General features: G+C 37.7%; 1 protein-coding gene across 2 annotated transcripts in view; it reads left to right on the top strand.

Annotated features, from left to right (window-relative positions):
- The first annotated feature begins 466 nt into the window (after positions 1–466).
- LOC113007678 (signal transducer and activator of transcription 4) overlaps positions 467–12,221 on the top strand; it is a 20,867-nt gene continuing 9,112 nt past the window's right edge. For both annotated transcript variants that reach the window (XM_026144486.1, XM_026144485.1), the window contains exons 1-9: positions 467–556; positions 659–843; positions 3,630–3,765; positions 7,650–7,748; positions 9,195–9,287; positions 9,374–9,452; positions 9,541–9,626; positions 9,742–9,893; positions 11,100–11,258. In XM_026144486.1, the coding sequence (XP_026000271.1) occupies positions 716–843; positions 3,630–3,765; positions 7,650–7,748; positions 9,195–9,287; positions 9,374–9,452; positions 9,541–9,626; positions 9,742–9,893; positions 11,100–11,258 (932 nt within the window). In that variant the 5' untranslated portion in view covers positions 467–556; positions 659–715. The remainder of the gene's footprint in view (positions 557–658; positions 844–3,629; positions 3,766–7,649; positions 7,749–9,194; positions 9,288–9,373; positions 9,453–9,540; positions 9,627–9,741; positions 9,894–11,099; positions 11,259–12,221) is intronic.

The raw sequence follows: 12,221 nt of genomic DNA, 5'->3' as shown, positions 1-12,221 counted from the left end.
CATTTAAAAAAAAAAAATTAAATCATATTTTCTGCTATCTGTTAACTTGAAATTCTAAGATACATAACTCAAAACTGGTGCAAACAAACTTCCATAAATTACTATATAAAAGTTTGTTTACAGTCACTGATTTCATCAGTTTATGGTTTATCCATTATGTTTGGTTGGTCATTTAGACTGTTTATCATTAATTTGTGATCTAGCTGAAAGTAATTTTTGATCATTAATTACCTATCTAAAGATTTATGTAATCAGCTGAGATAAATATGATGCATTCATTTCAGCTACTTCTCTAACTTAGTCTGTTTCTTTATATAACCTTACAGTATCACTTTTCTAGTTGCACCTGTTACCTGTCTAAAAGTTTAGGATCATTCTGAGTGTGTGATTGGCAGGAGGAGGAGGGGCCTTCTGAGTACCTGAGAACAGCCACTGAGGGGAAATGAGGTCGCTTCCTGATCTGAGAGGCACATATAAAAAACGAAAGTCAGCGCAAGGGAAACAAGTGCACATGGTAGATGAAAGCTGACGGGAAGGCAGCGCGGAAACATCTCAGGTAACAAACACGAGGAGAAGCGACATTAAACGATCAGATAATTACATACAATAAATAATCCGTAATTTTAGATAATATTTAACATGTTATTCATGTTTTTAGAGCACTCTTTGGTGATAACGGGTGTGTGCATCGCGTGGTGTCCGAAGGCACAGCATCATGAGCCAGTGGAAGCAGATTCAACAGCTGGAGATCAGACTCCTGGAGCAGGTGGATTACCTGTATGACGATAACTTCCCCATGGACATCAGGCAGGGGCTGGCCAGCTGGATCGAGTCTCAGGACTGGTGAGTCTTCATCTATGTGCAAAGAAGTGTGGGGAAAAAAAAGTCTGTATTACAAAAAAAGGCAGCTGTCTTCATAGGCTGAAAGACCACATGGTATGGAGGACTGAAGCTGCCAAAATTAACATTAACTAAATACACAAATTAATGACTTAGTACATAAATAATTATTCAATTAAGTACACAACATGTAATATTAATGTTTTTCTTTTTTATCAAAGTATTGTGAACTATTTATTTACTATTTACCAAATATGTCTGTCTTTTCATTCTTCTTTCTTTGTAATGATTGTAATATAGCAGTTTATATAAGTGAGTTTTTATTTGTGCTTTAACTTAAGTTGTAGTTTGCTTCCAAAGGGTGGGGATGGTTTAGTTTTAGTATCAGTTTTATTTTTTGTAATGTAAGTACTAAATAAACCCATGACTCAGTCACATGGAGTTATCATCTTCAGTTAATAAAATGCATATTTTTATTTTATTTCAGTTAACTCAAATATTTATTTTATTCATTTTATATTAGTTTTAGTCGACTATAATAACCTTGTACATAAGACTAAAGATAACCAAATAATAAGTATATGAAAATATATTTAGGATATGAGTCTGGTGTTAATATGCTGGCAAAGAATCACCTCCATAAACACTCACAATGTCAGCCGTTTATATTTGTTTAATAAAGCATAAATGTCTAAATAAATATTCTTTAAGAAAAATACTTGAGGAAAAATGGAGTAAGGCAAAATGATGAAAAAATAATAATTTAGAAATGAGTAACTTGAAATTAAAATGGATGAATAAATAATTCAAGGAAATAATCCTATGTAATAGTTCTGAAGCAAAATAAGACAGAAATATTGTCTATCAAATATTTTAAGTGTATAGATATCTATATTTTTAATGGGTCTAGGCTTTTTAAATTTAAATCCAGAAAAGCAGGAGTTTTTGATCCAGACGTCTTCTGAAGCTCAGTGAAAGTTTGTGCAAACATAAACGATCACCTGTGCATCAAAAACATGTTGACAAAGCTGAGTTCAAATCGCTGAGTTTATACTTTTGTTCAGTTGAAGCTGATTGATCAAAACCATGACTTCTTGGTTTTACAGCCCACAACTTCACGTCATAGACCTCATTTCCTACAGGAAGCTCTTTTCAGTGAAAAACCCGCTGTAGCTGCACCTTCTTCCTTATCAACGAGAACAGTGATCATTTATCACCCACAGAGTGTTTGCTTTTAGCTAAAAGGAGAGTAAATGGATGCTTTTAGTTTTCGGTTTCAGCAGGATTTAGGAATGATTGTGGTCTGAGTTAAAGTACATTTTTCAACGGTGCTGGGCAGATCTGAGAGAACCTGCCTGAAGGCTCTTCCATTCCTTCACTAAATAACATGTACATAAGGCTACAAACCTTTGAGTTTTATTCCACAAGAAATACAATTTAAAAAGTCCAAGAAATGTATTGAAGACATAATTTTTCATAGTTTTCTTATTTTTTTTCTTATACAAAGAAAAGGTACATGTTTCTTGTTGTTTTCAAAACTTAAAAGACCTTTTTCTCCTCAAAGATTATTGGTTAAGTTCAGTCTAGAAATGCATATATCAGAAATAAATAGGTTATGTAATGGTAGCTACATTTATTTTTTAAATACAGTCTATGATTTTTAACTTGGGAGTAGAAGGATCCTGTTATGTCGCCATTCATCCCCTTGCGAACGGCGCTGTACGCCTAAGTGATGTCACACCTGCTGTAGCAAGCCACCATGTTGGTGTCGTGTCAGCCGGTCCTGCAGCTGTCGATTTCTTTAAAATGGTCCATTGTGCTTCTGCTGGGTTGAAGAGACAATACTAGTGCGAATGTGGAAGTTTTGTCTCAATTGCGACATCTATTGCTCACGAGAATACTGCAGGGGAATTCGCACCCTAAGTACTGGAATGAAGGGTACAGAGCTGTGGCGGCATCATTATCGGCATGAGAAGAGAGAAAAACCAAGAAGACAAACTTACTCTTGAAGTCTGGCTTCAGTGATCATTCAAGGAACTGCAGTTTTTGTTTTTTTGGGGGCATGACATGTTCTCCCCGTGTCTGTGAGGGTTCTGTCTGGGTACTCTGACTTCCTCCCACACCACAGTCCGAAGACATACAGTTAGTGGGGTTAAGTTAACAGATGATTCTAGATTTCCCATAGGTGTAAATGGCTGTCTGTCTCTCTGTGTTAGCCCTATGACAGACTGGCACCTGTCCATGGTGGTTGCAGGTGAGTGCAGCCTATCCATTGTCTTCCAACCCTTTATTGGAAGAAAATGGATGGATGGACAAAAGTACCACTATTGTCAGAACTTCCCAAATCACACTTATTTTTGACTCTTGAGCAAGGAACTATTCAATTCAGTTTTATTTATATAGTAACAAATCACAACAGCAGTTCCCCGATGGCACTTTATATTGTAAGGTAAAGACCCTACAATAATGCAGAGTAAACACCAACAACTTGCTCACCTCTGTGAGCAAGCGCTTTGGCAACAGTGGGAAGGAAAAACTCCCTTTTAAGAGGAGGAAAACTCTGGCAAAACCAGGCACAGGGAGGAGCAGCCATCTGCAACTGGTCTGACTGCAGTCTAAGAGCGAAGGGCTCTCATGGAGTGATACGGTACTCTAAAGTCATTAAGATAAGATGGGGCCTGATTATTCAAGACCTTGTAGGTCTGTGGTAGGTGGTAAAGCAACTTCTTTGTTCTTCACAGGTTTTGTTGCTCTGAATCTCCTGAATGTGTCACTCTGTATACTTTTAGGGACACCGCGGTGAACGACGAGTCGATGGCTGGCGTGCTCTTCACCAACCTGCTGACCCAGCTGGAGAGGGTGCGCTCGCAGGAGCAGAACTTTCTGCAACGACACAACATGAAAATAATCCAGCAGCAGCTGCAAGTGAGTCCACCTCTCCCCCAGACATCTAATTTCTCAGCACTTCAGATCTGCCTTTGTAACACAAACATTTGTTAGACTTCCTGTTTTCTAGGACAGGCTAGAAGCTACATGCTTGTTTTTTCACATGATGCACTTACTGAGTGCTCCACAGATGACAAAAACAACTGTCACCCTAATGTGCCCCATACTGGAAAGCAGCCTTGACAGACAGATGTAGTGTAAATAGAGGAAGTGTGTATGCTCTACTCACACAGTTTTATTGACACATATTACAGAAGAAACAGGTGAGATTTTTACTACGACGTGATCATGTGGAAAGATAAAAGCTCAACACGTGCTTTTAAAGCGTCACATACATGTTTACACAGCAGTGAATGAGACCGTTCGGCACACGGTGATGGCAGAAAGATGACAAAGATATGGGTTTCAAATCGCATATGGAGGAAAAGCTGGTTAGTTAGGTACTGGTATTTTTATATGGAAGATTGCAAATGACAAAAATACAAAAAGTTAACATAAATAAAAAATATTAATAATACATGCTGATATTCAATTAATAGTGATTTATCTAGTTAACATTATTTATGGTGGCTGCCAAAAATAAAAATTTGAGTTTCTTATTTAATATTAATATTACTGTTATCCATAGTGGATTAAAACTGCCAAAAATATAAATGAATATTAATTCAAAACTACTGAAAAATAACTACTTTGAATGAAACAGTTAAGAGCTGACTGAAGTGCAGACTTTTAGCTTTAATTCAAGGGGTTTAACAATTTCTGTATTAACTGTGTAGGAGATACAGCTATTTTTATACACACGTTATATTTTTAGAGTCTCAAAAGTAATTGGACAGTTGACTGATGACTTAACGGCCAGGTGAGGTCTGTGGTAAGGCAGGCCGGATTCTGGAGTCCTGAAAGAAGATAAAGTCTTACAAGAGTGAAGGGAAGATAAAAGTTTGGAGAAGGAGAGAAATCTGATTTGAAGCGTATAACATCTGTTAAACATGGTGGAGGTAGTGTGGGCCTGGGCATTTATGGCTGCAGGAACGGGTCACTTATGTTTACTGATGATGTCACTTCTGATATAAGCAGCAGAATGGACTGTGACGTGTACAGAGCTATACTCTCTGCACAACTGATCAGACCTAAAGAATACAAGCTACTAGCAGAGAGCCCCACAGCATCTAAAATCAGACTCATGTTTGTGTCGTGCTGATTAAAGCAAATCTGATGATCCTGATCAGTCTGATAGTTTTACATAAATCACATGATTCAGCGCAGGCTGTGGAGCTCCAGGATGTTTTTGAGGAAGTATATGCATGTTAATCATTTCTCATGATTACATTCGAAGAAAAGGCTTTTTTTTGTTCTTTTTTTTTTGTTGAAGCCACAACTGTGAGCATGGATTCAACTGCATGCAAATCTGTAGAAGAAGTTTCTAGCTGAACTTTGCAGACTTAAAAGTATTCAGGAGTTGTGGGAATTTTGCAAAGTTCGTAATTAGCTGCAGTTTATTTATGGCAGTCCAGATTAAGCAGCTTTAATTCTCATTTAAGTTGATATTTGTGGTGTTTCTACATGAGTTTCCTTTGTACAGCTCAGAAAAGAGGTCATGTTGGATTCTTTGCTCAGTACTTGTAGGTTATAGTGCTGCTCTGCCCGTGGCTTCTTGTTATTGTTGTGCACTTTTATCCACACACCTCAAACAAACTGAACACAGAGAAAACGTTCAGCCGTGAACTCCCTGAACTGTTGTCATTAAAGCGTCCTCAATTTGGAGAAGTAGCCTCGTGGTGTGTACATGTGCCTGAGGTGAAAGGGAAGTAAAATAATTGCCGTGCTCACGAGTTGGGAATTGCTGTAAATGTGCAGCTTTCTGTTTGTGTGCTGCCTGAAAGCTGCAGCTCCTGTTTTTGCTGCTACTGTTTTAATCAATTGAAGTCAGTAAAGAGCTTTTGCACATTGAATTCCTTTCTTTCATTGTTGTCTATAAACGCTTTAAGTTATTCTCTCTGTCGATGAACCCTTTGAGGATGTATATTCTGCCAGAGGAGCTTCTCAGGAAGTTTGGTTGTGGTCGTCACTCGCTTTTATTCTGGAAGAAAGACAGATACCTCTTGCAGAATGAACCCTCGAGGCTCATACCGCTGCTTCCTGTGAATATGTATATGTGTTATGTGTCAACACTTCTTAGAGGAAGTAGCTACTCCTGTGCGATAGTCGACGGTGTTTGTGGCTTGTTGTTGTTGTTGTTATGTGTTCATGTAACAGAGGAGAGATTTTAGCTCATGTTTGAATCTCTCTTCCATTCATGTTCACGCAGGGTCTTTCTTCGAGGGGAAATCCCTCGCAGTGGTAGGCGCACATTTTTAATCTGACCTTCGCTGCTTGCTGAGGGAAAATGTCAGGAGTGTTGGGTTTGACTGTAAAGTACCCATAACAGCAGGAGAAGTATTTATAGTGAATTTTTGCTGAATAATGTAGGTCAGCTTGGTGAACGGTACAAACTCTGAAAGGATACCAGTGCATCACTGCCGCTGTCATAAGACTGAGCGTGTAGGTGTGTGTGTGCGTTTGTGCGTCCTCAGTCTGTCATTTTAGTGATGAAATATTAGTCACACCTGAAGGCGAGACAAAAACTTTCCCTCTTCCTCCAGAAGAAGTTTTTTGTACTTTTCTTAGTGAGCATTTGAATGTATGTAGAGGCCGATATGCAGCTTCGGAAAGTTTGTGGCTTCTGCCGCATATATTAGCCATATATAGTCTAAAAATAAAGAGATTTAAAGATACAGGCATCTGGCAGGAATGTATGGAGGTGCCAAACTGCCAAAATCAAAAATAAGTTGATTTTTAAAAAAGTGAATGAATATACCATTAAAGGCATCATTAGAATACCGAATTCACGAAAAAGAATATGTCATTAAAGGCACAGAAACAAAATATATAATCCCACTTATCAATATTTAGCAAATGCAAAAAAAACAAACCAAAAAACATCAAAAGGCCATTAACGACTTTAAAACCAATAAATGTGGGTATTTATTTATACAATATATGTTTCTATTGATTCTACTGTTTTACTTACTTTAAATTTCTTATTTTAATGATTAATGTCATTGCATAACTCTGTGATTTGCCTCATAAAAAAGCAAAAAAGGAATGTATTACGAAAATAATGAAATAAATACATCTTTGAAGAAAAGGAGAAAATGCTAATGAGTGAATGAACGTAGATGGATAGATTGAATGGAGAAATAAATAAATGTGGCACTCATAGATAGGGAATGCAATTTAAAACAAAAATAATAATTTGAGCCCTGAAGTCTATCCCTACTTAAGAAATCTAAGGTTTCTAGTGGACAATAATCCTCAGTTAGGGTTATTTGCTAAAGGTTAACAAGGTTTGTCTTAATGTTGCTTCTTTTATTTTATTTTTTAACCTCATGGTGCAAGTTGCATCATTACAATTTTGATTATGCAACTTTTACATGTTTATAAATGAGGCTCACACGCTCGAATCTGTTCTCTAATATTTAACTAAATGTTGTGGTTAAATTCTTTGCCCTTAAAGAGTCGAACCTGGATGAGCTCCAAATATCTGACTTTATTTACTCAGCTGCTGTTCACGGAGAATGCTCGTTTTGTGTCCAGTTAAACTTCATTCCTTTGTTATTGAACTAAAGGGCTTCTGCTCTGTCAGGGATTTCCTTTTCATCTCTTCTTCACAGATAAACAGACACTGTGGGAGTATTGATCATGCTGTGGTTGGTTTTATAGCCTACTTACACAAATGATCACATCATTAGGAAATCATTGGTTCGAAGGTTTTTTCTCAGGGGGTTTTATAACTGAAATTTTCTCTGTTTGCGTCACTGTAGCTGAAATACGCCACCAATCCTGCTGTAATGGCCAGAGTCATCTCCACCTGTCTCAGGGAAGAGCGCCGTATTCTCTCCAGTGCCTGCATGCAAGAACAGGTTTGTCACATTGTCTGCCTCAGTGAAGGGAAAGTCCCTTTATTACAGTCTCTGCTGGTAAATCTGGGCCACTACCAGGAAGACTACACTGTAAAACATATTTCACACCCCCACCCTCCCAACCAGCCAGTTCACTTTATTCCCAACAATCAGTGTTTGGCTTTTTACGGTAATCACTAAAGTGTTTCTACTCCCGTGAACAGGATAACTGTGTTTGTTTAAGCTGGGTTGTTCCATAGAGACTGCTGCTTCACTTAGCTCACTGTTTGGGTTTAATGCACCATAACTTTATTGTTATTGGAGCCAATAAAGAGTAATAAACTCACCTTGGACTACCTCCCCAGCACTACACAGCACACAGACATCATTAACACCTTTTCTTTCTAATATCCGTGCAAAAAAACGTTGTAAAGACCAAAAACTAAAGCAGTCATAAAGAAGTTTACTATATCGCCTTAAAACGTTTCAGTGATGCTTTGCAGCTTCTGCTCACATCAGATGGCACAACACATCTGTTATTGCAGGTTTAAACTCAGTCTGGTTTCAGGTTTCAGAGGAAGAAAGAGGTCTTCTATATGCAGATACTCATAGCTAGAGTTTAAACATTTAGAGATTCTCTGTGCACAGAGGCTGTTTGTTCCCAAAATATTACCCACGCAATGTTAAAATTTAATGTGCCAGAAAAATATTCAACACGTCCCAGTACACGATATGTCCAATAAATCGACTGTATACAAAAGATGCATGTAGCCACTGTGCTACATGTCCACATATTAACTAAATTTTCAGCTAACTTGAGAAAGCTTGATTACCATGCTGCATCCATGAACTGTACACAGACACAGCTACGTGCTAATACTATAATACTATGGTGAATATTCACTCACCCCAAAGCTGTGGACAGCCTCTACCTCAAAATAAACTGTGGTATTTCTCAGATAATTGGTTAAAAAATGCCTCAAAGACATAAACATGATGAAGATCCAGTCTTTAACTAAGTCTTCAGTTTGCAGAGACCAAAACCAGTGAGTAACATGTTTTTTATTCATGCACTGGCACCCTGAATTTTCCCAAAGTTAATAATGTTTTCTTGTCTAAAGATGGCAAAAAAGCAACTTTAAAAAACATTCATTACACACTGTATTGAACATGAACCCCACATGACCCTGAATCACAAAGCCACAACATTTGCAACATTCTCTGTATCTACTGTACAATATAAAGCGCCTTGAGGCGACTTTTGTTGTGCTTTGGCGCTATATAAATAAAATTGAATTGAACATTTCAACAGCTCTTAGTTATGATGCTGTGGGAGCAGCACCAACAGACATATGAGAGAGTCATGTCATTAATGTTGATATGGTTAAATCAGAAGTAAATAAAGATTACAGTCTGTTCAGAAATGCAAAGTTGTAAATGTTTTTTTTTTTTGTTTTTTTTTTACAGGGTCCTCTGGAGAAGTCTTTGCAGAACTCTGTGGCGTTTGAGAGGCAGAAGAACATGGACAACAGAGTTGGGATCATCAGGGGCAGCGTGCAGGTAACTCAAACACCTTCAATACAGGATGGAGAAAACACAAAGCTGAATTTTATTGATGAATTTTACACAAAAAAATGTGTTTCCAGTTGATGGACCAGGCTGTGAAATACATCGAGGACATGCAAGATGACTTTGATTTCCGCTACAAGACCCTGCAGTCTCGAGGTGAGCCATTTTACAAGTTGTAAAAATAAAAAGTCATTTACTATTTTAGAATTCTTATTTCATACTACTGTTTTTGTGGTTGTGTCAGAATCAACTGATAGAAACTCTGACGTGATGAAACAGGAAGTAACAAGACTACAGGAAATGCTAAACCGGCTTGACTTTAAAAGGAAGGTACGCACATGCAAAGCTCTGAAACGTGACAAAAATATATGCAGGTGTACAAATAAAAAAATTCATTCACAGTGTGTTGATCAGCCATAAACACTGTATTTTATGCCTTTGTTAGGAGATTTTATCAAAGATGGACGTTGTGATCAAAGAGATTGACGACCTGATGACCTCTCAGCTAAACCCTGAGCTGCAGGACTGGAAACGAAGGCAGCAGATTGCTGCCATCGGGGGTCCTCTGCTCACCGGGCTGGAGCAGCTGCAGAGCTGGTAATGACCTCCAACAAAAAGTCAGAAATCCTTACTGCTAATGCTAATTATTTATTTATTTATCTATTTATTTATTTATTTAGGACAGTGCATGTTAATGAACATAAATGTAAAAAAAAAAAAAAATTACATGAATGTAAACATACCAGATTATAGCCAAGGGCTAATTTCCATCTGTTGTCCTTAAGCATAAAAATAGACATAATAATTCATAAAAATTCATCATTCATTCATAATAAAAACTCCATCACCAAACTTACACATACACACCATTCTGTTCCCAAATAAAACATTAAAACTATACAACTCATACATGATCACACACTTGATTTGTCCATAACCAGTACTTTGTATGGAAGCCCAAAAATGCTAAAATAATATTAATAAATTATGTAAACAGGACATATGGTTGTATATCTGTTGCATTTGTAATAGTTAAGTACCATTTGTATATCTGCTTTTATATAGATATATGGAGGACCAACACCAACTGAAGTAAATTCATTATACAAAAAAATAAATGTATACATTATTTCTAATAAATATTTATTTATAGATTGAATATTAATTTCCCAGTACATATGACACCCTGTGATATATACTGTAAAATATATGCTATATGTCGCCCAACTTGACACGAATATTACTTGGTTAACTATATAGCTAACTCGTTAGTATAATTACTATGGAAGCTTGTTTCTGTGACTGAAAAACGCTTTGTTTTTGTTTTTTAATTTATTTTAAATGGTAAATGGCCTGTATTTATATAGCGCTTTACTAGTCCCTAAGGACCCCAAAGCGCTTTACATATCCAGTCATCCACCCATTCAAGCACACATTCACACACTGGTGATGGCAAGCTACATTGTAGCCACAGCCACCCTGGGGCGCACTGACAGAGGCGAGGCTGCCGGACACTGGCGCCACCGGGCCCTCTGACCACCACCAGTAGGCAACGGGTGAAGTGTCTTGCCCAAGGACACGACGACCAAGACTGCCCAAGCCGGGGCTCGAACCGGCAACCTTCCGATTACAAGGCGAACTCCCAACTCTTGAGCCACGATCGCCCCGATTTTTAATTGCCAGCCATTTCTCTTTTTCAGTGGCAGAAACGATCTTCTATAATTGTCAGTTGTCAGTTAAGTAGTTTACTAAATAAAGATCAGATAAATTCTCTGCCCTCATCCTATTCTTCGCTTCTCTCAGGTTCACCCTGACTGCCCAGAGCCTTTTCCAGATCAAGCGTCAGCTGGACAAACTGGGGGAGCTGGTGGTGAAGGTGACCTATGAGAGCGACCCAATACCCCTGCAAAAGCCTCAGATGGAAGAGAGAGTGAAATATCTCATCTACCATCTCATCAAGAGGTACCAACACAGCTCAGCAGAAGACATTTTATTCCTTTAGCATTTGTGAAAGAAATCTGTGTTGCATGTGGGGGTATTTCTATGATTTTTATTTTTTTTAAATGTGGTGACACAGAACAAGAATATTTAATTTGAAATGAATGAAGTGTTAACAAATACTCAAGTAAGGTACAAATAACTAAAAATTCTACTTAAGTACAATAACAAAGTATTTTTACTTTGTTAATTCCCACCTCTGAAATTAGCTGCACAAAAAATTAAACCCTGTTATGAAAAGAAGTATTTAGATGCTTTTAATTTATTAAACAAAACTAAAATTGAAGTAAAAGTGCAATAGTTTGAGTAGCAGAATCTACTTAGAGTATGCTGAATCACAGTTATTGATTCTCTTTTGTGTATATCTCTTTGCTGCTGAAGCTTGAAATGATTTTAATGACCTGTTGACAGCTGTGTAGCTTCATCTATAATAATAAGAGTAGTGATTTAATGTTGGGTCTCATTAGAGAAACTGTCAGAGCCTAACACAAAAACCCCAGTTTTACCAGGAGTAAGATAAAGGACAATTAATTAATTAGTGACACATTCACTGAGATAAGAAAGAAAGAAATGGTACTAGATACCACTGAAGCTGTTAAGTTATTAGCCGAAAGATAACCTATATAATGAAACCAGAGGTGGTCCCAGGATTGAGCCTTGAGGGATGCCACACGGGAGAGGAGGAGATGCAGATGTGTAATAAGCAGTGCAAGGGATCCCAGCCCAATTCATCTTTGTGCAGAACAACTTTCAGTGCTCTGAAAAATGAAAAACACGACTTCCTCCTCTGCTTCAGCTTCTGACAACACATTAGACAATAAACCGAAAGGTGGTAACTACCGGAGGAGGAACACGGCCAGCTGTGGTTTGAATGTTCTCTCTCAAGCTCGGGGTGTTAAAGTGAAATTGTAAATCGAGGTGTGGGTT

Source organism: Astatotilapia calliptera, chromosome 16 (genome assembly GCF_900246225.1).
Source record: "Astatotilapia calliptera chromosome 16, fAstCal1.2, whole genome shotgun sequence".
In the NCBI taxonomy this organism is placed as follows: domain Eukaryota; kingdom Metazoa; phylum Chordata; class Actinopteri; order Cichliformes; family Cichlidae; genus Astatotilapia; species Astatotilapia calliptera.
Note: the sequence above shows the minus strand (reverse complement) of the source record. Positions and strands in the feature narration are given on the sequence as shown.